Genomic DNA, 27,388 nt, shown 5'->3' with positions numbered 1-27,388 from the left:
GTCTCTTTTATCGAAAACACAGTGAGAATGTACTGTATGTAGCAATTTATGTTGATGATGGACTGATTGTTGGAAGCAATGAAAATGAAGTTGAAACTTTCATAAATGATTTGCAACGAGAATCCGTAGGGTCACTGAAAAATTTATTGGTAATGAGAATACAATTCTATGAAGATGGCTCGATTACCTTAAACCAGGAGGATTACACAAAAAGGATTCTGGCACAATTCCAGATGGCTGAGTCTAATGCTGTATCAATCCAGTAGGCCGTGAAGAAGTAGAAAATACTGAAGACGTTACCAGGAAGGTTCCGTATCGTGAAGCAGTAGGATGCCTTACTTATTTAGCTGCAGCAACTCATCCTGATATTGCATTTGCAGTTAATAAGACAGCAAGAGTTCTGGAAAAACCTTCTTCTTGGGATTGGAGCAATGTGAAGAGTATTTTCAGATATTTGAAAGGAAGCAAGTCACAACTGAAGGTCTTCGGTGATGCTGATTTCGCCGGTGACAAGAGGACCAGATGCTTAACAACAGGTATTGTTGCTACTTTTGCTGGTGGAGCAGTTTCTTGGACAAGTCAATTACTAGAGGCACATATTTTTGGTAAATAAAAAAGCAAAATTTCGGTACAAAAACAGAGTCGAAAGCGGGTTCAAAAGTGGTAAGTAAAATAAAATTCCGGTGTTATAGCGGTGAATAATCACATTAAAAGTGCTATATAAAACGACATTTTGGTTTTAAAATTGTGAGTATAATCCTAAATTTGATTTAAAAACTGCACTTATTACACAAAATAAACTTACCCCTTCTAATAGCACATTTATGTAATTACAAGAGTATTAAGTTCATTCCTGTGGAAAGCGGTCCATTTTTGCTTCTCAAATATTTACAGCACAATTAATCAATTTTCTGTGAATTGCATAACTCACAGGATACTTCAGACTTCAGAAAGTGTCACGTCGGTATATAAACAGTAAATTTCGTGTTTAAGAGAATATTTCGCATTTTGCAGTTCATTTCGCATTATTTCGTGACAAAACAGGGTAGAAAAATGCACCTCACACCTTTCAGAAACATGAAAAACGAAATTTGCATGCCTCTATCAATTGCAGGTGGTGGCACTTTCTACAACTGAAGCTGAAATAGTTGCTGCAAGTGAAGGAGCAAAAGAATTGGTGTGGTTGAAGCAACTTTTGTTAGAACTGTCACAGCTTTCGGAGCTGGATCCTCCACCAACCCTTTATGTTGACAATGCCAGTGCAGTGAAGTTAGCTAAAAATCCAGAATATCATAAAAGGTCAAAACACATAGAAGTCAGACATTTCTATGTACGTGAAAGAGTGCTAAATTGTGACATTAAGCTAGAACATATCAGTGGAAGAGAACAGTTAGCTGACCTGCTAACAAAACCATTAGAACGTGTTCACTTTAATATGTTGAGAAAGGCAATTGGTGTATGTAACTGATTATTTTTTTGATTTTGTCAATGAAGTGTTTGAAGGAAGTGTTAATAATAATAGAAACACTGCATTCTATGATTGTTTGGTGCTGCCAACTGGTGGCTGAGTGTAGAACTTACCAATGTTGGTGAGTAGTATATGTGGTAAACCACAGAGTATTCTGTGTTAGCAGTCTCGCCTGCATGGACGGTGGCATTTTCTTGTTCGTTCTTTTTCTGCCTGTAATATTCTTGTACGCTAAACACAATATATGCTAGTGCTACAAATTGATACTTTGACTATTTCTTCAAACAACTTTAACAGTAGGTTGTGTATTTTGTCCATTTCAATGTAGCAACTGCATGCAATCAGTTACTCAAATGTCATGACAAGGTTCACTTGTTTAAGTTTTACAAGCCCTGTAACTAGGAATGCATATGTTGAATGATAACACTCATACATTCAGCTTTTTGTTTCTAATAATGTACCGATTTCTTTCTGTACATTCCAATGCCTTGTGTGATATAATACAATAAATTTTTCATAATGTATGACTGTTATTTTGGATTTCCACATCTGAATATAAAACTAAACATGCATCAAAAACCCATCATTTACATACTACGATGTACCTTCACATGAACTTTGCAAATAATTGTGATCTGATCAAGATAAACTGATTACAGATTTCGATTCAGCACATCCTAAATATATGGAATCACTTATCAGAGTTTATGCAATGATCAGAAAGTCAAAATTTGTTGCCCAGTGATACTTACCCTGAATATCTGCCGGGTTCATTATACATTTTTTCTTCAAACTGGGTTGCACTATTAACTGTAAAAAAATAAAACAAATAAGGTAGGGATAGATCATATTAAGATGACATATCGATAAATATTTTACAGTTAACTCTCGATACAATGACCTTTCACAGTTCCCGGGAAAAGGGTCGGTATTTCGAAGGGTTTGTTATTTGAATTTGCACCAATTTTCACCTAAAATTTTAACTCAAACGAGCACATTGATTCCTAGGAGACAGTAACACCATTTCCCCTGTGTAGTTATAACCTGTTATGCACAGGATGCATGTTGTTAGAAGAAAAATTGAAGATGAAGTTGTCAGCAATTCTTAGGACAATGAAACAAGTCAAGGCCAATCTTCTCTTCTCGAGTATCCAAGAGCAAGCGAAATCACTATGGCAAAACAAGCCTGGCATGCTTAGGGAAGGGGAGGGCAGAAGTCAAGTGCTATTGAACATCACTCAAGTGTGGTGTAGTATTTTTAGAGCACACACACTTGCAAGTGATAAAGTGCTCGTGAAGGGAATGAGAGCGAATAAAGTGAGTGCAACAAACTTATTTTTCGGCCGATTTCCTTCAATTTTTAAACTCCTTTCCAAATTTTTCACGGTTCGTGGAAAAAGGGTCGTCGCTTCTAGAGGGTTTGTTAGAAATTTTATGGATATAAATATAAAACCTCCATTACCTACATTATTTTTCAGGGATGGGACCGATTAATCGGTACTCTATCGGTATCAGCTGGTTTATTGGTAAAATTACACATTATTTTACCGATCCAATATGCTATTAATACATATCTGATACTGTAATTTAGTGCAAAAATTCTGTCATTTTGTTGTAATTTTTATGGATAATATTCATGCTCTACTTTCTAAAAAAGTAAATGTCTAAATATGCAATTTCTTTTGCACTGCAGTCATCTTGAAACACAATTTATAAAGGAGGTCAATGAACCATTCAGGTTCTTCAAGGACCATTTCTAATTTTATATCAGTAGAATATCGGTTATCAGTATTGGTAAATTTTATATCGGTACATTTTTGGTATCAGCCAAAATTTCATATCAGCCCATTCCTATTATTTTTAAAAGTTAATTGTCTAAATATGCAGCTCTTTTTGAATTTGGTAAGTAGAGAAAGTTCAGAAAGAAAGGAGAAATTCATTACGAATCTCCTCCTTCTCGTCAACTCTAACAATGCATTACATATAAATATGTGAATATATTGTTCTTACATCGTCGGATATAGTCCTTTTCTCTCTCTGTGCACTCCCAGATTCTTGAAGACACCGAACTACAGCTTTCAAATGCAGTATTTCTTCTTCGACTCCTTCTGCTGTAACTTCAGTTATAAGGTCGTCATCTTGTGATCCTTCAGCTGTAAAATGTTCACAAATATTAGATACGAACAGAGGAAACTAAAATTAATTTAAAATTAATCAGGTGCTTGCTAGCTCCCTTTTCTCAGGAGCCAGAACTTTTTCTTTGTTCATATGTGAGCTAAAAGAGCCATTAATACAACTAAGATATAAAGGCGTACCCAACAGAAACTGGAATTTGCCAATAAAGATGAGTTTTATTAACTTTGAGTTACAAATACCTTAGTCTCCTTCAAAGTATTGTCCATTTGACGCGATGCACTTATCCAAACGGCATTCCCATTGCTTGAAACATTTTTGGAAGTCCTCAACTATTATTCTTAGCAGCCAGATAGCAATGCATATTCGTTTCTGAAAAGTAGTAGTCATGGCTGCCAATAAATTGCGGTGTTCCCCAAGGAAGCGTTTTGTCTCCGCTACTGTTCTCCATGTACATAAATGACATATCGGAAACATTTCAATCAACGAATTACCATCTGTACGCTGATGACGTCCAATGTTACTTATCGTTCCCTAAAACAAACATCAATATGGCCATCAAAGCTTTAAATGCTGATATTATGAATGTCTGCAAGTGGTCTCAGGCAAACGGTCTACGAGTAAATGCTGAGAAAACTAAATGTATTTTAATTGGCTCATGGCACCTCATATCCACAACAGCGAAGTCCTCCATCCCGGACATTCTTGTAGATGGATAACCCATTTCACTATCACTTTCGGTCAAAGACCTGGGAATTTTTGTGGACGAAAACCTCAGCTGGAGTTGTGTGAAGGCCATATGCAAAAAATCTTATGCAGCATTACACTCACTGTACCGCCTAAAATGTCCATCTTCGCAAATTAGCAAAAAGTGGCACAAAACGCGAAGTAAAATAAAATAATCAAATCAAACTAAACATCCTGAACATTTTTCATTATTTTCATGGATTAGACACTGAAAAAGCTGTTATCTTTGAAAGAAGCACTTGTGATTAAAACACTCAAAAAAGAACACTATACCTGTGAAACATGAATACCACTCACTCAAGAACATAGTGGTTCTGGTAATTTACAATGCATTACAGAGAACAATGACGCGAGCAAGAAAATTTTTGGATCCAATTTTTTGCAGGCTGTAATCAATATTGATTTAATAAGGTGCAAATATTTTCACGGGATGCCAATGCACTCTTTCTTTTACAACTGCTGTGCCTTCTCGATGGTTTTTGATTGATTGATTGATTTTTTGTTTCAAGTCCACTTTATGCACAGTAAGGCAAATTGGGACTGGACCTACAGATTTTAAAGTGGGATCCGAACCCAGGACTCTTTGATTACAAGGTGACGATGTTACCTCTACGCTCCTCCTTGATGGTGTAGTGGTAACATCGTCACCTTGTGATCAGTTTGCTTTACTGATACCCTCGTGTCTGAATGGTTAGCACTTTTTTCTCACTCTTAGCTTCATGTGCATTTCCTTCCTGCACTGCTCTGTTAGTTCAATTTGTTTATCAGATGGAAGAACAAGAAGGAAAAAATATGTTGTCCTTTTTTTTTTAAACTCCTCGCTTTTTATCTGGTGTTCGTGTTTCCTATCGTGAAAGCAAAACAACCTTCCGAGGCAAGATTCAAGATTTCCTTCAGAGTGAATGAGTAATAGCTCTGGACCCTCGAGACAAAACATTGGCGCCTGTTGCCAGCTGCTCGTATACGTCCCTCCGACCGGTTTGTAACGGGAGGAAGGAGAAGGGGGACAAAAACAGGTGGTGAAGCAGCGCTGAACAAGTCTTATCAGAAGTGTGCTAATTCCCAGCCAAGTTGCAGGAAGAAACAAGAGGGGAGAAGGGTCACTGCTTGAAGCTCTCCCATGTTGTCATGCCAATGCTTCAGATATATGAGCAAGATTTCCAATGCGGGGCATTAAAGAATGAGAAAGAGGCTTATTCCTTCAATTACTGCATAGCTCTGCACAGTGCGGGAATAATGAGCTCATGTGGGGGAAGATGCAAGTCTTTTTTTTTTCATGTGCACTAAGCTATGTTCGTTGAATACACGTATTCAGATTAAAGAGCATCTGTCTAATTTTAGATGCCAGAGGAAAGTCTTTCGCCTTTATGTTATTGGTTAAGATGGCTCGTATAAGGGTGCTCACTTCCACGCAAGCAAAAAATTCGAGGCAGATATACTTGGCACTTTTCAGTAATTACAAGACTAGTGATTGGGGATGGACGATATCGGAAATTTGATATCTTGATATATCGTCAAGAAAATATCGTCGCAGATGATACGATACTATATTTTTCTGTATCGTGATATTGGCGATATATTGTCTCCACGATATATATTGCCAAATATTGATGATATATTGCCAACACGATATATATATCACCAAATATGACGATATATTGCCGACATGGTATATATCGCAAATATTGTGACAATATACCGCCAAAATGATATATATCACTAAAATATCGTGACGATATATCACCGACACGATATATATTGCTGAAATATCGTGACAAGATATCGCCAAAATATTGTGATGATATATCATCTATTAGTTGATATCGCCTGGTTGATATTTTTCAATATCGCGATATATCGCCCAACACTATTAGTTATGATTCCATAGGGAGCATGAGAAAGCAAACTCCTCCCCTGAAAATGAGAAAAAGGTGACGGTAAAGTTTCCCATGCATTTTGCACCATGCTGTGAAACATATATAGGTAGGGGGATGTGAGAGATGGTGTGATCAGCACCATGCTCCGGCCACTTTTACCCCACATATTCTTCATTTTTGGGGGCCAATTTGAAGGTGATGTGATCAGCACCATGCTTGGGCAGCCCCTTTGTTCCTTTGGGGAGGGAGGTAGGGGGAGGGGGAGGGAGGGGGTCATGTAGTCAACAGAACAGGTTTCTGCCAAATTTTAAGACATCGTCACGGCTCGAAAAATGTACAAAGCTGGAAACTGGAGGTAGAGCAAACGTAAAATTGAGGTGAACATCCTATTATTTAATATGGCCTTTAGCCGGGGCCTGCGTGGAAGAATGTATTAAGTGGGAAAACGTATAATGCAGGAACGTAATATCGGAGTTTCACTGTATTTTCAAAAAGTCCTCTCCTTTTGAGACACTACCATGATTTTCCAAAATCAGCAAAATTACATGTATTTAGAATTCCATCTAGAGCATTTGTATATAGTACTTGCTCTCAAACTGACCACGTAGGGTCGTACTTTGTCACAGTGAAGAATGACATTTCCCTGGTCTTTTCTTGCTTAAGGCATTTTGTATGGCACCTTTACCCATGTGCAGAAATACTAGGCAAAAATTCTAACCCTTCTCCAAAAAAAAATCCAAAAAAAATTCCACACGAATAACACCTTGCATGTCCCAGTCAGATGAACATATCCTTGGGGGGTCATTCGTTAGCAACTATCATTCTTTGACAACTGTTGACATCATTCATACACTCTTGCCTGTGACATTGTTTATTTCTCATACTGTGTTTGCAATCCCCTCAAAATTTTAGATGATTCGAGATTCTCCTTCACAAGGAATATGATTATATATCGCTGCTCCACAGCTACAGTCACACTACTTGGCACCATTTTTGCTGACACTGTTGCACATGTGCCAACTACACCTAGGTCAACGTGCATTACTCATGAAGGATGAAGATACATCCTCCAGCTATTCACCACTTCTTTATGATGCAGTTTCGGTCAATGCTGAACAACACTTGTGCTTAAAGGGGAGCTATCATAAGTTACAGGTTAAGCAGCACTTGTTTATTAGTACTGTGTAAGCAGTCATTACCTGGCCCAGACACAGTGGCTGGTCTCAAAAGAAATTCTGTTAATACACCATTCTCAGCCAGTGGAGCAGGGTCAATTCCTTGTTCACTGAAACGATCCACTAGAGAGGCACAGCACTTCAATGCTCCATCTGCTACCTGCAAGGTAGAAGAACAAAATATGCAATAAACACTGAACAATGTACAGTTGACATTATTATCATACTACCAGTATAGAATTCCATTAAAACACCAAGAGGGCTTCCCCAACGGCTTAGTGGTAACATCACCTTGTAATCAAGGGATTTCAGGTTCGATACCCGGTGGAGGTACATAGTGGTTCGGATCCCACTTTAAACTGTAGTTGCAGTTCTGATTAGTCTTCTATGCATAAAATGGACTTAAAACAAAAACAAAATTAAAATTTAAGAGCAAGAATAACATATTACTAATAATGGATGCACTTTTTGTGTTCATTTAATGGCTGCAGTTCTATTGACTTGAGCACGTATTGCCTGCACTGTTCACACAGACAGATTGCACACATCCCTTGATATCTGTTTTTAAACTCATCTTAAACCTGAAGCAAGGTAAGGAATTTTAGCAGGATTCCAAAACAAAGCAGTATACTCGACAAGCCATGGTGATCCAGTAGGTAGGTAGAGCCACAAGGGAGACTCTGGCTTTATTTCCACGGTAGCTGACCTCAGGTGGGAAGTTTTTCGGTAATGTCCCTGCATAATTCTAGGATACCGAATCAGGTTGCTACCAAAATGTGTACTACCATCGTGATGTGCAATAAGAAAAACTTGCACTGCTTCAATTAATATGAATTTACAGCCATACATGTACATAAAATCTTTAATTTACTGTTCTCAATTCATTAAACCATCATATTATAATGAAGAAAATCTCTCAGGATACCAGCAAAGTCACTTCCGCATATGTTCCAAGTTTTCGAAAGCTAACATCACTCCCATCTTTGGAAACACATCCTGAACTGACCTGAGTGACATCTGACGAGAATATCTTCATTATTTGCCACCAGAAAAGCTTCAAGAATTATTTCATTCTACAGGGTGTGGCAAATGAACCTGATGGTTTTTAATTACAAAATAAAAATTTAAAAAAATCATGTAACAAAGTTAATTTAATACATGTTGTACTGCATCTCAAAGCATTTTAGGAAAATTGCATGAGTTGCAGTGTCATGGAGTTTCTTGACAAGGACAGTTCATTATTTGAATGACTCCTCAAAACAAAACAGAGACCTGATCATGTTCGATCTTCTCAGGAGTGCAAACCTTACGATGTCCACCAGGTGTTCATTTCATTGTTGATGCCGCATCCTTGAAATTTCTTACCCTCTAAAATGGTATACCGACTGGAAACATGCAGATTAAGGTTAATGTTAAAGTGCCAATGTAAGGCACGCTGCATTGCCACCACACATTCATTAAGAATCGGAATGGGAAATTTTTTAAATCAAAACATTTGGGATGACAAAAATCCACAATTTCAGATGGGATATGTACAAAATTTCTTGAAGCTCTGGAAATATCAAATTCTACACGTAATTTTCACCTTAAGTCAATGTTTTTGCATTTCTGTAAAAAAATTAACAATTTCCGATAAGTTCCAGAGACTTACAATGCAGAAAATGTTGAGAATTAACGACTTTTTAAAATGGACATTCGGTATTCCCAGACTGCTTGAAATCCCGAAAAGTCGGGAAGTGATTTCCCAAAGTCTGGATCGGGATGAGAATTTTTTTTTTTCCCGAACCCAGTCCCAACATTTCGGGCCGCACACCCTTAGAGATAATGAATAGCTGAATGTAGTTACTTGATGCAACTTCCGTTCGGTGTTGATTTAAAAACTGTCAGATTCAGTTGCCGCACCTCTCAGGTGTTCTTTCAAAAAATGAACTGTCATTGTCAAGAAATTGCCACTCATGTTATTTTCCTAAAATGTTTTCAGGTGTAGTACAACACTACATGTTGACTTCGTTGCATGAAAGAGTTTTGTTCTTATTTGTAATTAAAAACAGTCAGGTTCAGTTGCCACACCCTGTAGTCAATATTTTATGCTTCAACTCACATCATTTAGTGAAACAGAAACACTGACACACAACATGTACTTACAAGATTATCCTCATGCTGAAGTAGTGAGGACAGACCTTCAATATAGGATTGGAGTAAGGTGTCTTGGGGCTCAATTCTTGCACATAATCTAGAGACAACAGCCATAGATGAATGAAGCATATCTTTGTGTACTCTCCATCCTTGTTCTTTTATGTATGAAATAACACACTGTAAACCGCCTGCTTCAAAAATTACACCAGCTTCTCGTATAGATATTAATTCAAGAACCTTCAAGAGGAAAGAAACCGAAGTGAAATTTAAAACTTTGAAGCATACAGTTGTTTATAAGTGAATAAATCAGTAACTACTGTTCTGACTACATACTGCAAGCATCTGGTTGTATATTAAACATTACAATGGGTAATTTTTCTTTTAAGAACATATTGCTTGCATTTGTAGAATTATTTCTCTTGCAGTTTACGATGCTTACAAGCACAGAAACACAATGTTTACAGGCAATTCCATGTCAAATCAACCAGTACATCAACCTTTGATGTCATGGATTTGGCTAAATTTTGGTATACAGGTTTTTTATTGTTTGAAATACAGAAATTTTTATTTTTTTTTATTTTTCATGTTGCGGGTTTTTGAGATATTAAAATTTGAAAATTGACAAAATTGCCCAAAAACCACTCACTGTTAACTTAAAATACAATTTGCAATTGACCTGTCTCAACTACAGGGTTGGGCATGGTCTCATTTTAAAGCTTATGAAGAGGGCTTTCATTTGATATACAACATGTTTGGTTTCTTGCAAAAAAACAAGTTTTGAAAGGTTTTTCAAAATTTTGTTTTACAATTTCAAAAAAATGAAATTTTCAATTTTCAAATATTTTACACATATTGGTACACATCTACTGAAGGGTCAGTCAAAATTTCAAGGTGGAATCTCTTTTGGATCATGAGTGAAAGACAGTTAAAGCTCAAGTCTGAGTCATCTCTTTCTTGCAGTGACTTGTTTATTCCTGCTCTCCTATGCTTCTTTGTCCAAATGGATCAGTTGTGGTGTAGCTGTCAGAGTGTGTGTATCTCAAAGCTTTTAGATTTCTTGAAAACTGATTGTCTGCCAAACTTACAGAAAGTATATTACTTCTCTGATGGTTCAGCAGCGCAATATAAGAACCGCAAAAACTTTGCAAATTTGTGCAACCATCAGTAGTGGGGATTGGGTTCCAAACGGGGGGTCAAAGACATATATTTCCCTTTGTAGATAAGGTTTAGCATAGTGCGGGGACAAAAGTGGCAAAAAGTTGCCTCCTTCACCCATCCCGTATTAGCTGCCACTAGCAACCATCATAGAGATTTCGATAGCATTGGGGCTGTCATTTCCATGTAACAGCACATAGTAAGGGAGTGTGTGATGGTGTTGGGAGGGACAGTAAAGAGGCCGGCAGCCAAAGCTAATCTCCAGACTTCTCTTTCAAACCAAATCATGACACCACTCCAGCTATTTGAGTGGGGAAAGGAGAACATTCCATCAATAACTTTATTTTATGTGACAAATGACGAATATTTGGAAGAAGAGAGATGTAATAGTTTCTTTCTACTTTTCAGGTTTGAAGTAGTCATGGCAGAGGCAGAAGTCAGTTTCACAATGCCGGAGGTTCAGGGTGCGATCAAGTTTCTGTTCCTCCAAGGAAAGTCTGCGAAGGACATTCACAGTGAGAAGTCACAAACACTGGGAGATAAGTGTCCTTCATACAGCACCATAAACACCTGGAGAGCTCGATTCACGACTGGACATTTCAGCGTCGAAGACGAGGTCTGCAGTGGACACCCTTCATCAGTGACGAATCCAGCAAGAAGATTGCAGAGATAATGAACATCTCCCGGGAACTTGTAGGATTCATCATATATGATGTACTGAACATGAGGAAACTTTCTACCAAATGGGTTCCGAAATGCTTGAACAGTAATCGGAAACGCCAGTGTGTGAAGTCATCAGAGGCCATTTTGGCTCTGTTTCGTGTTGGTGAAGAGGATTTTTTGGGAAGATTAGTGACTGAGAATGAAATGTGGCTACATATCTATGATCCTGAGACCACGGATCAGTCCATGGAATGGCACCACAAGGGGTTACTCAGTCCGAAGAAGTTTCGTGCACAAAAGTCATCCAAGAAGGTGTTGGCGTCAATGTTTTGGAACAGGGATGGGATTTTGATGGTACTACCTCCAGGCTGGTTCTACGATAACTGGTGAATACTACGCGATCCTTCTGGGTTAATTAATGGAGGTTATCAAGAAGAAACACTGAGGGAAATTGACAAAAGGCATCTTGATTTTTGCAGAACAATGCCCCGTACACAAGGCCAACATTGTGATGGACAAATTCCATTCCCTGGGGTTTGAATTGAACACCCACCCTATTCACCTGATTTAGCCCACCTCTGATTATCACCTGTTCCCACACCTGAAAAGAACATCTGAAAGAACATAAATTTAGTGAAAATTTGGACATGATTGAAGCCACAGAGAGCTGGTTACAGGAGCAATGAAAGAACTTTTATTTGCAGGGGCTACAGAAGTTGCCGAACAGATGTGCTAAATGGGGAGAATATGTTGAATAAATATGTAGTACATCACCCTTGAATAAATATGTAGTACCATCACTCTATCTCAATTATTTCTGGGTAAAGCCAGGAACTTATCAGCACCCCCTCGCAGCTGTAACAGGGACTCGGAGGTTTCATGTATTCATACCAGTAAGCATAGAAAAAGTGGAGACTAAAGTGTTTTCTGCATCTGAAGAAACCTTGGTACATTGTGTTAAAGTTAATGCAGATGTTGAAAATGTACCCTTTGAACACATCACAGGTTTTGTAACGTGTGCGTATGATGCCAATTAGTGGGTGGGATGTTTACAGAGTAAGTAACTTTGGACAGAAACTGCTTCACAACATTCCCATCGTGTTCTGGTGTTCCTCCCTATTGAAAAAAAACTGTAAAAAGTACCTTCTTCCATAAGCAAGGATGAAAAAACCTACATGCATGCCTACATTGGTGTTTTATTTCCATTATATCTAATTAACAGTGCTCGAAAAATTTACCTCAAAGCTAGGTGCCAGCTCTGAAAATCAGATGCCAGGAAACCACCTACAGTATGTTTCGAAAGTCACGCAATCCAAACTTTGAAAATCTATATCAGAAATCGTTAAAGAGATATTTTCACCAGATTTTCTGCACTAAACTAATCCTGTAGGCTATCACTGGGTTCATAAATTTATGTTAGCATTTATCTACATAAAAGCAATTACATTATTTAAAAAAAAAAACATTGTTAATTTGCTGAAAACATCTGAGAACTGATCTTCAACAATAAATACCAACTCTTGAAAAATTTGAGGGGATCATTTGTTGTGTTTGACTGGTTGTAAAACAGTTGCTTTGTGAGGTACAGTAGAAGCCTGGCATTTTTATTCGAAAACCTCTTGCACATGAGTGTAAGAATGAGTAGTAAAATACTCACTCTTCAGCAATGCACACACACTGCTCCAATGAATATGCCTGCTGAATCAATTAATTACACAGGCACAGTAGTGGCGAAAGTGAGTAAAGAGAATTCAATGTAACCAGGAGCAGCCTAGGATTCTCTCAAGTGTCAAATTTCAGCACAAAATCTTGATTTACGATTTTTCACGTAAATCTATAGACACATGCTGCATGCGACTGTTGGCAATATTTTGACCTGCTAGTGTTGCCATATATGGAGATATGTCCAAAAAATGGCACTTTTCACTCAACCCATAATATCACCAGTCAAAAATTCATCAAATGTTGCACATGACCAATATTGGTCGTAAATGACAGACTGACATGGCATCAGTCATCAAATGTCTAATTATGACCCTTCGATAATTTCTTACATATTTCTCTTACTCAGAAGTTAATTTCTGGAAAAAATTGAATGTTGCTTTCCGTCAGTTATTAATTTATATATTTTTCTGTACAGAGTGAACTGATAATTTTAATCATTGAAAAATATCTCAATGGATGAGGCTTTATAATGCAGAAAACTTGGAGTAAATATCTCTTACGGTTTTCATGATATACATTTCCAAAGTTTGGGTTGTGCGACTTTTGAAACACACTGTATAAGATGCTGAGCATCCGGTATTCAAAACATCGCAAATTATTTGAGAAAGCAGGAAATAGAAGACAAAGGGTAAGAAATTGTTACTGACTCTATGGAATGTTCACAATGTTGATAAAAAAATAATAATTTGCTAACTGCAATTTGAACTTAGAATCAATAAAATTTCATACATATTACAGCAAAAGATCAGTCACTAGGCTGAAATTTTTAGTCGCCACGGCAACCTGGCGACCAGGATTTTTTGAGCCCTGCTAATTAACATATAATAAATATATACAAATAAGAATTGTTGCAGTAAACGAGGTCAAATTTCCAGAATACACCACTAAAATGATTCATTGTCAAGAACAAAGTAAAACACAGTGAAGTGAAAAACTAATATCAATGAAATATTAAAACACACATAGTACTAAAATTATTTTCCTGTAGTTTACGGTTATTACAAGCATAAGAAAACAGTTTTTCTTTGTGACGTTTCAGGAGGAAACTCGCTCCTTTCATCAGGAGTATATATATCTTTCAACTGTTTTTTTATGCTTGCAATAATCGTAAACTACAGGAAAATAATTCTATAATGCAAGCAATGCGTACATACAAGAAAAACTAGTACTAAAATTACTTTGCCATTTGTAAAAGATGAGACCACCCACCCATCTCCCTTCTTCAGCTTCTGGCACTATCACTCAAACACACACACACACACTCTCAAACAAAGTAAAAGACAATAAGCATAACACAATTGGAGCTATTTCTAAATCTTTAACAAGAATACATTAGCAATAATTACCTTGAGACACTGTTCTGCAAGAACTTTGAGTGCACGTGAAGCTATCTCAACAACGTTCAGTTTTTCGCATAAAGCTTTGACAACACCATCAATCTGAACAATGTACTGTGTGTATTCTGAAGATGCATGAAGATAGTGTGTTAGAGCACAAACTGTGACTTGAAGTACATTATCTGGAGCACACTCATCTAAGAAAATGTGGCACAGAGCAGGAATGAAAGTATGTGGTGGACAACTGGAAAGATAAACAGCATAAAATATATATGTGGCACAAATTAAAGTACAAGAATTGAATAGAAAAAAGTGTATAACTAAAATAAAATACATTAAAGACTATGTCATCCAAATTTGACTGTCCAGACTCTGATTTGGCTACATGCAATTTCACATACCTAGGTAATCCAGGTTCAAATCCGGGAACTTTTCTAACGTTGGAAGCGGCTCCGGTGCACACCCAGCATCGAATGACATGGGTACCTGGGGGAAACCCTGGGGGGTAAAGACCATCAGGGGCATGATGCTGATCACATCACCCCCCACTCACGACCGGATGAAGAAAGTGTGGGGCATTACCCCCACACCCCCTATATGCCTTCATGGCATGGTGCTAAGCACAGAGGAGCACTTTACCTTTTACCTTTTTAGGTAATCCAGAACACACTGTATTTAACATGTAAGGTAAGTTCCCCTTGCACTTTGCACCATGTCATAAGGTATATATAGGGGTGTTCAGCTATTTTGGAGGTGTTATGATCAGCAGCATGCTCTGTCTGCCCTTACCCCCTCAGGTACCTATTTATTTGATGCTGGGTGAACCCCAGAGCAACTTTATGTGGAGGCAAAGCTGGAAATATTCCAAGCTCAGATCACCCTCCCTGAGAATAGGGTCTCCTGCGTGACAATCAGATGCCCTATTGACTACGGCACTATGGCTCCCATATTAAACATGTACTGTACATTATAAAATTACAGTGAACGTGACACAATAAACTATAATATGGCCACACACTGTAAATTATAGGTTCTGTCATATTGCTTGCTAAATAATCAAGCATGTACTGTATGTTACAATTACAGCAAATATGACACAAACAGTGAATATTACATCACATGGTATTTCTCGTGTAATTTAAAAAATTAAAAAATATGATTTTTGATTAAGTCAAATTTTCAGATGAAATAAGTTTTTTTGTACTGTAATTTGTTTATAATTATCATTTAGTTCGCACATTTCATGTATCAAGAATGAAGTTATCTTTTCAATTTTAGAGTAAATTTCTAAATGACAAAACAAGTTATGTAACTTGATACTTTCTGCAAACATTTATCTTGTCAAATGCTGATAAGTAGGGACACAAATTTATGGTAAATAAAAACTGAGGAGAGCTGTAAATAAAATGATAGATCAGCGGTGAAAAAAAAAAAAAAATTGGCACACAATTTTTCATCATGAGAGGAAACAACATACAAAAGAGCTATAAATTGATAAACTACTTCATTTTTATATACTATACACATACACAAGTACTTAGCTGTCCAACCAAAAAAAAACATCAACACAAAATCACTTCATTCCTAAATTGCATATCTCATGTGATTTATTCATTGTATGTATTTAAAGGATATCCTTGCTGTCCAACAAATAAAATAATCACTACTGAACATACACAAACACATGTTGAAAATCACATGATGATAAACAAAATTCATTCATGACTGAACACAAATGACACCATTGTTTCCAAATTTTCTTCACTAAGGTTTGTTCGGAGATCTGTCAGCACATTACCATAAACAGAAAACAATCTTTCACAGTCCATATTCGATACTGGCAGCCACAGAGCCTTTACGCATGCAACACTAAATCTTTCATGTTCCTGCTTCAATCCCAGCAGAATGTCCACTGGTTTCACTCTTTTCTTCTCATTTAGTAGTGTTTTAAAAAGTTGTTGCATAGCCCTGTATCCGAGGCAAAATTCAGTTGGAGATAGTTGAGATACAAATGGAACACTTTGTGCGACTTGATAAAGTTTTTTGTCTGCATCGTTTGTAAAACTGAACCTCTCGTCAAAAATTTGCCCCATTGTCTTTGTGAGCTTCCTACCTGGGTCACTACTTATCAGGGAAGAAAGTTTGTTCATAGATTTTGCACCAAGTGAAGACAACTGTCGAGTGACACCTACCTTTTGTAATTTTGTCATCTTGGATAGTGCAGCACTAATTTTTTTCTCCAAAGCAGCCATCCCTGATAAGTTCAAAACTAGCATGAAGGTCTATTAATTTGCCATTCAGTTTGTGGCAGAATGGATATTTTGAGCCTTCTAATGTTTTTATAAGTTCTACTGTGGCTTGACAATGTTCAACTACAAATATAGCTTGGCAATGTATCACAGCAACAGTCTGCGGTGAAATATCTTTGAAATATTTCACAGCTGGTACACTCTCATCCATGGATTTGAAAAAATCTATAGCATCCATCAAGTATTCACTAACATATTTAACAGCTTCATACCATGAATTCCATCTTGTAAGTATTGGAGAGGGGAAAAGTTTTGGCAGTCTAGATGTGCTCCCACTGGTAAATCTCTCTTCTAAAAATTTTAAATATAAGTGCTTGCGTTTCCTTGTATTTAAGAAAGCATGTTTCAATTTGGAAACACACTCATTTAGCTCTTCCAATTCTGCTGCCTAATGATTACCTACAAGATTGAACTTGTGTGCCCAACATTGAATATGTGTTAATGTTTCTCCAACCAAAGTTTTCAGCGAATCAACACATTTTGTCATGTATGGCGCAGAATCAGACACATTATTTCATACTTCTGCAGAACTTCAAGAATTGCTGTGCTGCACTCTGTTGCATTTGCATTTTGCAGAACTTTCACCCCACCAACAACAAGTTTGCAATCTTCTGTGCAGTCGAGTACTTTTAACAAAACTGCAAATACACAACGGCCTTTACGATCTGTTGTTTCATCTGCAAAAATGGCAATATCTTGGTCCTTCACCATCTTCTTTATTTCTTCGTTCCTTTCTTGTTGAATTTCTGGGATGTAGCTGGATCTGATGGATCTGTTGGTAAGTCCCCTGCCCCTGTGAAGACAAATTATTATTACAAGGGTCGTTCAAGGTTGACCGGGATTTTCGTACGTAAAAAATCGATCAATAGCCGGATCATGATGAAACGTGCGGGTGACGTAATGTATTCCTTCGCGAGTAACTAGCGCCCGGACCATCTGGGAGGGAAGAAATTCACGACAGACGAAGCACTGCGGAGCGATGTCCTCCAGTGGCTACGAAAACAACCAAGTTCTTTCTACGCCAAAGGAATTCGGGAGCTGCCAGAACGATGGCAACGGTGCCTCGGCGCGCACGGAGAATACTTTGAAAAACTGACATAGTTTGGTGTTTCTTCTGCTACCTATTTCCTCTGCAGAAATAAAAATCCCGGTCAACCTTGAACGAGCCTTGTACATCCATGTTGGCAGTTTTTGAACAGTCTGTATTTAAATGGTAAATCTTGCTTAAAGAAGGGTTGGACAAAAAAAATTAAAATCAAGGTAAACAAAGAAGGTAAGTAGCAACAGTACTATTTCATTATTTGAAATATTACTGCCCTTCATTCTTCATACCATACTACCTTGTAATAAAATGTAAATGTGTAACTGAAATTCTAAATGGCTACCTTCAGCACAAATTATTTTAACTTCCTATCTATCCATTACTTGATGCCAGAGGCGTAGACAGATTATGATGAGGCCCATAGCTAGAACTTTCTTGGTGCTGATTAACTTTTTAAAAATATATTTTCGGAATTTTCAGAGTAAAACATAACAAACATATGAATGTGCAATGGCCATATTATAATGAAATAATATTATATGCACACTCAATAACATGCATACATTAGTGTTTTCCCATAAATGAGAACACTCAATAGCAAAAGTAATAGTAGGGGATTCATCCATTACCATTTTCCTTCACTGTTTTTTTCACAACAAAATTTGACACACCATTTGTGTGATTTGCACATAATAAAAATTATAGCATACTATTTTAATGAATGCAACTTTGTTGATCATGAAGGAAATCACTTGGAAGAAATGAGGGCAGGGTTGTGGGAGATAGGACAATCGCCAGATATTATATTTTGCTGTAGAAAAAAACTTTCACTTAACACAAAACTTCCAACATTACCCTGTGAAATCACTCAGCACTAAAAAAAATATGTTCGCTGTTTCCCATGGAACGATTTTTAAAAATTATAAAATCTTAGCTGTGCTGTTTCTTTATTCCATCAATAACAACCTCTTGTCAGTTTTGATATTTAAATAAGGGCCTTGATTTCTTTTTGCAAATGTGACTAACAGCATAACTTGTAGGGGGGGGGGGGCAGAACATGAACTAGATTCTAGAAGATTAAAAAAGAACTACTAACATGTCAATTTTAATAAACCTGTAGTGGGAATTTCAGGGCACGTGGGGGAGGTGAGTAACTCCCCTTGTTCCCACCATGAAACTGTAGAATGTAAAAAAAGTGTTTGCGTCTGTGTAGTGGCATGATCTAAACATATTTTTCATGCATTTGGAATTGCAAAATAACGCCAATTTGGCATAAAATTAGAGGTGTGCGGAACAGAATTTTTTGGGTCAGGTTGGATTTTTTTTTTTAAAATCCTGACATTCAGGATGGGAAAAATTCACGATTTCCCGGCAGTAGGGTAATTTTCGGGACTGGCAATGTTCGAAATTTCCCAAAACTCTGGAAACCTCAAATTCTACACGCCATTTTCACTTTAAGTGATGGTTTTTGCATTTCTGGAATAGAAACTAACAATTTCCGATAAGTTCCAGAAACTTAGAATGCAGACAACGTTGATTTGGATTGGATTGATTTGTTGTTTTAAGTCCACTTTATGCACAATAAGGCTAATCGGAACTGGACCTACAGTTTAAAGTGGGATCCAAACCACTATGTGCCTCCACCGGGAATCGAACCTGGGACCCCTTGATTACAAAGCGACGATGCTACCACTGTGCCATTGGGGAGGCCACAGACAACGTTGAGAATTAGCGAATTTCTAAAATGACCATTCCGTATTTCCGACTGCTCAGGATCCCAAAGAGTCGGGAAGTCACTTACTGAAGTTGGGATTGGGACGGAATTTTTTTTCCGATCCAGGTCTCAACTTTTCAGGGTCCCGCATACCCCTACATAAAATACTACACAATTGTCTTTTTTTTAACACACTGCAAAATTCCAACATTCCTGTGTTTCGTTTAAAAATAGTATGCACCAAAATTTTAACGAATTTATAAGGAACGCATATTCCGATATTTTAACCACTAAAATTGAGAAGCGTGTTGTAAATGGAATAATTCAGAGAGCTGCATGAAACTACCTGTAAATGGATATTTCTCACAATTTTTTTCCTTCTATCTGTGAATCGCGTTTGAGTGGAAGATCGAGTGTGTCACATGGTAGCTGGGAGACCGGTATTTGTCTTGCGAGAAATGTTTTGTGCATTTCCAAGAAAAGTGACCCTCTTTTGTTGTAAATTGAGTGTGTATCTTTATAATTGGCGTCATCAAGCAAAGTCGTGCAGTTTTGGCAAAGATCGGGTATATCTAACATCGGTATATGTCGCACAAGAAATAATGGATAGCAACTTCTTAAAAAATAGTTTCTAAGGTATGAAACTGTCGCGAACAGACACAGGCCTTGTGACCTACATATTAAAATATATGTTTAAAATCACAACAGTTTAATTTTAGGTATATTTGGCAGAAAAGTGCGCTAAAATGAATATGCTATTTTTTGGAAAAGATTAAAAAAAAAAAAAACACAAACTTTGGGGGAAAAGAATGCCGAAAAATACAGGTTCCTTGATATGTTCTCTTTCGGAGCGAAAAAAATATGTGAGTAACTTAAGCGGTGCTACATACAAAATTTTGAGTGCTCATTACAATAAACGTTAAATATGTAAATATAATCTACTGCCAATAATATTAATAATAAAAAAGTTCTTACCTTTGATATACTTTGGCATCCAACTTCTTATACTTGTACTATCTAGCTTTTTCATAGGAATATTGGCTTTTAGAAATGCTCGCACTGTATCTCGTACAAATTGCTCCTTGTCGTCTTTAATTCTCTTAGACGACTCGGCTGCATCAGAAATGGATAGCTGCCGTTTGCTACCCTGAACATTTGAAGCATCCTTGTTTTTCTCGTGAAGCACACTTTCACGGCAATGTTTGACACACGTATCTCGGCGTTTCCAGTCTACTCTAACATTGCAATATTTGCACATTAAAACTGCTTTATCAAAAACGTAAAATCCATCACTCTCGAATTCACGGGCTCTATCATACACGCTTAATATTTTTGGCATTGTAGTTTACACGTGGGAGACCTGCGCGGAACTGGAAGTTCCAAGGTTTGTTTACGTTTTGGACTATCGGGTGTGTGATTCATTCTCCGAGCGAGAGCGAAACAAGACATTCTTATCTTGATGTGCGGGAACAAGTTCAATGAAACTGGAAATTGAGTACACATTCGGGGGAAGAAAGGAATGCAGCTTGACAGGGAGCGAAGTTTTCGAACTGAGATTATGTGCATGGGAAATCCCAATTTGCAGCATCTTCCTGATGTGATCGAAGATAAAGCATTCCTCAGCTGCAAGTGGTAGGAAACTTAAGGCAAACATTTCGTTACAAATCGACAGATTGCGCGCACAACCTCGATTGCCAGTTTTTGCATGTTTTCTACTTAATTAGATGATATTTCACGGTTATTTCGTGAAAAAGTGTTCATTTCGTGGAAAAGCACACATTTCGCATTACTTGGTGAATAAAACTCATGCATATTTCATCATTGGGGGTGTAGTTACGTGCAGAATGTTCAAAACCACATCTTTTTTTTTTCACATTTCGCGTTTGTCCCTACTGATAAGTATTTAAGTAAGGCTTGGCAGTAAAAGTAAGTAAAGTGCTTCCCTGTGCTATGCACCACACCATGAAGGTGTATGGGGTGTGGGATTAGGGCCCCACACTTTCTTGATCATGGCCAAAGGTGGGGGTGTTGTGATCAGCACCACACCCCCGGCTGCCTTTATCGCAATTTCCTCCAGGTACCCACTTTATACGATGCTGTGTGGGTGTCAGAGCTCCTTGAACCAGTGGAAAAATCCCGGTTCTCCCCTATTGGGGATCGAACCTGGGTCTCTCGCATGGCAGTATGCCATAACGACTGACCTAACGTGGCTTGGAAGTTGATTAAAAAAACTTTTTTCTGAGCCTTAAAAACAACACTAAACCTGATATCAGTCCATTTCCCTTCAGTTAGAACCAGAAAATATTGTATTTATTTTGCATTCTTTTGCATTTTGCAGTCTTTTTTTGCTTTTAGGTCATTTTTGCCATTTTTGTTGCATTTTTATTCATTCTTAAGGTTTATTTTTCTCTTCCCCTGTTGTTTTGTGAATTTTAAATGCATTTGCTAGCATAACTTACATATGAGATAGTCCTTTTGGCAGGTTCGCCATTAATCGTAAATACGGTCAATGCGAAAGTGTAATATTATTTTTAACTGAAATGTTTGGTAATGGATTAAATAATTAATTGTGTTAAATTTTATTTTTCTTCCAGTAAATTTAAAATACCGTGTGTAAAACCTACTTTGAAGTTCACCTGCTGGCCACTATTATCACTTTAATCTGTGGTTTAAAACTAAAATCAGTCACAATATTCTTTTAAAAAATTAAAGTCTGACACTACATCATTTTCCCCTATGCTTCAGTAGTTTAACCCTTAAACGACGGCCCGTCACCTACAGGTGACAAGATGCTTTTCCGTGTAGTATCTGACTTTTTGGACATACTGTGACACTGATTATGTTCGGATATACATGTTTTGAGTTCTGCATGAGACATCTGGTATGTGATGAACAATGAGGAAGGTTTAATATCATTTCGGTTATATGGTGGGTAGGGGGTCAGCTCTCCGAAAATCACATTATATATATATATATATTTTTGCGATTTTCTCATTTCTGTGATATGCATAGGCTCCTTTAGCAAGGGAATGAACGCACTAAAATAATCTTCCAGTTTCCCTTTTCACATGTCAGTGATAATGGGCTGGTAGCCAAGTCGCGCAGAAGGGGGGAGGGAGGGTTACAAGTGGTCGGGTGTACTATTGCAGTGGCGAACTGTTTGTGTGCCCTTGTGTCTGATTTTTATATATATCAGTGGCGGACTGTGTGCTCTTGTGTCTACTTCTTATACAGATCAGTGGCAGACTGTTTGTGGGGTCTGTGTCAGATTTTATATAGATCAGTGGTGAAGTGTTGCGGCGGTATTCCATTTCTTTCCCCTCCAACACGAGAATAGCTGTGTAAGATGGCAAGAAGACCTAATTTGTCACTAAGTGATATTGATGTGTGTAACTATAGTGTTCTTAGTTCCAGAGTTAAAAAAAAAATAATGTACGTGTGCCAAATTTCAAATTTCCCGCTGTAAAAAACTGGTGCTTCGAATTGGAAAATATTTTTTTTCTCAAATTATCTTGAATATTTGCGTGATTTTTTGTACGATAATGCCAAACATGTCGAGGAATCCGCAGGTATAACTTTGCACATTTACCTCCTGGCGCTGCCGAATGGGGGGCCTGCTATTTTCGCAAAAAAAAAATCAATTTTTCTTTCTTTCTTCTTCTTCTTCTAACCGATAATGGAAAATTTGGTTTTTATGCGATAGGCTTATAGCCCCATGTGTACTGAACAAAACGAGCTATAATTTGTAACTACAGTGTTTATAGTTAGTTAACAAAAATTATTGTACGTGCGCCGAATTTCAAATATCCCGCTGAAAAAACTCTGGTGCTTTGAATTACAAAATATTCTTTTCTTGGAAAGTATCTTGAATATTTGTGTGATTTTTTGTACAATAATGCCAAACATATCGGGGAATCTGCAGGTACAATTTTGCACATTTACATCCTGGCAATGCCGAATGGGGGGCTTGCGATTTTCGTAAAAAGAAAAATCTTCTTCTTCTAACCGATAACGGAAAATTTGGTTTTTATGCGACAGGGTTATTGCCCCATGTGTATTGAATAAAACAAGCTATAATTTGTAACTCTAGCATTCTTAGTTCCAGAGATATAAAATTTTATGTAAAAGCATGCAGAAATTTAAAATTCCCACTGAAAACTATTTCGTCGTTCGTGCATTTTCCTGCAAAACTCGCTTCGTTGTCTAAGGGTTAAACCAGGAAACAACAGGTTTTATCAAATATTTCAACTACTCTCTTAAAATTTATGAAAAGAAAAATCAAGCTTTGATTTTCAAAATAAAAATTATACTTGGTTATTTTTTACCAATTTTAGGTTTTTTTTAAATAGTTTTAAGATTATTCTGTACGTAATTTTTTACATTTCTTTAGGTTGTCAACTTCCCAGCCCTATTGATAAGGAAGATCATCTAACTACAAACAGTCAAGGAAATGAAAATCATCAAAGAAATTTTGCACCGACTTCCTATGTTGATGAGAAAGAATGATGAATCAAACACACGGAAATCCCATACTCCACCCAAGATTTGAATCTCAGGACCCCTGTACCCTCCCAGCTACACAATGGTGGCAAACGACCCATATTTCCTAAATAAAACAATGGAGGTTCACAACATTCTGGAAAAACATGTACTGATTGATCTAGTAAAAACTTTCAAAATGAAAAGTATTATATATTAATAAAAATAAAGATGAAGCAGACTAATCAGCACGTCTCATAGATGTCCAGAAAGAGGGAGGGGGGAAGCAAAGGGAACCATGACTGGAAAATGAATGTCAATCTAAAAATTATATATTTCACACAAAATTTAATTTCAGTCACAGTATTATAAGGGTGTTGAATAACATGATCATTTCCAACTGAAGCAAGTTTCTTTTGGGGGGGGGGCATTACTATTATGGAGAAAAATAGGCCTTCCTTGCACCCCCTGGAAAAAAATAATTTGCTTGCACCTCCCTGGAAAAAATTCTATGGATATCCACGAATATTCTGTCTTTTTTACACGTGAAGGTAGCTTTATGTCCTCCTCCATGGCCGTGAGGTCTGTGCTGTGCTTTGGACAGCATGGGTTCAATCTCGGGGTTATCAGCTTGCATATAAGACTGGTGGTAACTCACCATCATGAGGAAACTGGGGAGCTACGAGTGAGTAGCGTATCCTGGTCATAAAAATCTCCTATAACGGCTGAGAATTCGACATGCTGACCTCACGTCACCCCATTGTGGGAGGGAGATGGGCAGGTGGGAGATAGGCCAAGGCCCTTTTAGGGCTGTAGAGCTGCAGATTATGTTATGAGTTGGGTAACTTTATGTACCTGTAAAATTGTTGTACAATAGTGTAACATCTAAATACAAAGTTTCTAAGGCAAAAACATATTGCAGCGACCCAGATACATACATTAGCTAAGAATTTGATTGAACCATTCAGGTTCTTCATGGAATATTTTGTAATTTAATTTCTGATCAGTATCACTAAATTTGATATTTGTACTTGATCACTATCAGTTAAAATTTCATATAGGTTTATCGCTAATTAAAAATATTCTAAATTAATAGGCTTACCGCTTTACACAGCGATCAACAGTATCTGGCATTGACATAAGCATACATAGTTGTTCAAGGGCAGTGATCTGCATGTCCCTTTCATCAGCCCTGCGTACATTTATACACTCAAGAAACGTGTCTGGTTCAAATTGGTCTCTCTGAAACGAACAAGAACACATCAATGAAAATGTAGCCTAAATATATTGTATTCCTTGATTACAAGGTGACAGTATTACCACTATGACATCAGAAATCGGTCAAAATATCAAGTTATGTTTAACTACCACATTCAAATGTACAAGATTGATTATCATAAGAGTAAATTATCTAGGCTATGTGGATATAATGATAGCAGCTGGATGATTTTTTATTCAAAGAAAGGCTTAGTTTTTTTAAAAAAAAATTAAGTACACGTGTGTTAAGGTGAACAGTTACCCATTGGGCAAACCCACGACATAGGATTACCAAACCAGAGAGAGAATGGAGGAGGGAGCAGGATAATATATGCATATGTTTACAAAACAGAACTGGAGCAAACATTAACAATTTCCCCATCTTTTCCTAACAATTTCCACTTCTTATTTTTGATAGACATGTAAAATTATTTAGACTTCTTGTAACATAAATTATACATTTTTTAAATAATCAATACCATTTATAGTACAAATAACAATCAGAAGGAAAGGAAATATCTACATTTTCTTACACATACAGATGTGCCCATTACTGACTTAAGACATTATTTTCTATTAATTTCGGTAGCCACTGCCACCACCTCGTTGGAATTCGTTGCTGTTGCTTGGCACGTTTCTGATTTCTTTCCTAAATCGCCACTAGGTGTGCTGCCGTCGCCTGTATGTCTGCGTATATGTCGTCTGCTGTTCACCGGTGCTAATTGCTGCAGTAACGCAAGCCACGCATGGTGTGCCTGACCACTATCTATGTTCGGTTCATGGTTGTAGTGCATGATGGTGTGTGTTTCTTTGATCTTTGTGTCTATGAGGGTGTGTGATTTGTATTTGACATGTACTTTCTCAATTTTATGGTTGTGAAATTTGATATGCTTGGCAAGTTTGGTGGTGGGTTGGGCAATTTTTGCATTTGATAGGTGCTGCTAAATTCTCTCACTGACGGGCCTGATGGATCTGCTGATGTAATGAGCCTTGCACTCGCATTCAGCATCATAGACATCTGGATTGTTGAAGGGGGGAGGAAGTAGCGTTTATGCTTGTTTAGTTGGTCAGCTATTTTGGAGGGCTTTGGTAAAGCGGTTGGATGTGGTAGGATGGTAGGGAAAGGCAAACCACTTGGTTTTGCTGCTGGGGTCTGGTTGCGATGGTGGTGCGGGTTGTGTTGATGGTGCAGGTTGTCTGACTTGGATTTCAGCTTTGCTGCACCATGTGGAGAATGAACGAGATTCACCAAACGCACGGGCCAGGGGGCTGGTTTGTTCAGTGAGAATCGTCTGGTGCTTGCAGACAACATGCGTGCATGATGGCTTCAAACTGCACTAGTTCGGAAAATGTGCTATAATTTTAATAAAGAGCGATATGAAGCAACATGCACAAGATGAGTGTGTCTTAAATGTTCTTACAATGTGATTAAAATAAGTAACAGTGTCTGCAGTAGAGTTTATTTCTGGCAGAAGGAAATGCCTAAAAACTGGATGCCATGTGGAAGACAAAATTCTGCGCTTTTGCCTAGTGTGTCCTATAAGTCTGTAAAATAACTGGTTTCGCCAGGTTCACGAGCCCAGTTATCTTTGTTGAATTTGTTCATTTCGTTAAGACTTTCAGAACACACCTGTGCAGCCAACTAGACGAGGCTAATAAATATAGAATCGAAATGCGAAGGAACCATAATTTTGTACGTAACAGACTAGGACGAGAGGAATTAGTTTCTGAACTGAATCTTTATAGGAAGTGCAATCACAAGAACCGAATTCAGAGTGTATATGAACTGTTCATTTTGTAACTGGTTTTCCTGCAATTCCAAATGCACGTAAATTCCAGAAAATCTGCAGAATTCCCTGACTTTTCCCGGTTTTCCAGTCACGTAGCAACCCTGAATTAGGGAAATCAAGCATTGCAAAATATCTGAAAAAACGTTAATCATATACGAAGATGAGGTTTCAAAAATACAATTGAAGATTACCACTGAGGAAAAATGCAGTTTGTTTTACCGATACCCAAGTATCTCCACTCATCCTTGTTGTCGGCCGACCTCTGTGGGGGAGTGCAACTGGTCCCGGATCGGTACCCCGTGGAGGCACATAGTGGATCGGACGGATCCCACTTTAAACTGTAGGTTCAGTCCTGATTAACCTTTCTGTGCATAAAGTGGA

At 37.6% G+C, this 27,388-nt stretch overlaps 1 protein-coding gene across 1 annotated transcript in view; it reads right to left on the bottom strand.

The window, feature by feature from the left end:
- The window catches only part of LOC145990381 (uncharacterized), a 141,560-nt gene that overhangs the window by 75,949 nt on the left and 38,223 nt on the right, over positions 1-27,388 (bottom strand). Inside the window, exons 4-9 of the mRNA XM_083126077.1 lie at positions 25,063-25,202; positions 14,426-14,660; positions 9,546-9,773; positions 7,425-7,560; positions 3,479-3,621; positions 2,221-2,278 (exon numbers count right to left, since the gene is read on the bottom strand). Coding sequence (XP_082982203.1) covers positions 2,221-2,278; positions 3,479-3,621; positions 7,425-7,560; positions 9,546-9,773; positions 14,426-14,660; positions 25,063-25,202 — 940 coding nt within the window. The remainder of the gene's footprint in view (positions 1-2,220; positions 2,279-3,478; positions 3,622-7,424; positions 7,561-9,545; positions 9,774-14,425; positions 14,661-25,062; positions 25,203-27,388) is intronic.

Source organism: Lepisma saccharinum, chromosome 7, assembly GCF_977018435.1.
Source record: "Lepisma saccharinum chromosome 7, izLepSacc3.1, whole genome shotgun sequence".
NCBI lineage: Eukaryota > Metazoa > Arthropoda > Insecta > Zygentoma > Lepismatidae > Lepisma > Lepisma saccharinum.
This window is presented reverse-complemented; position numbering and strand designations above follow the sequence as displayed.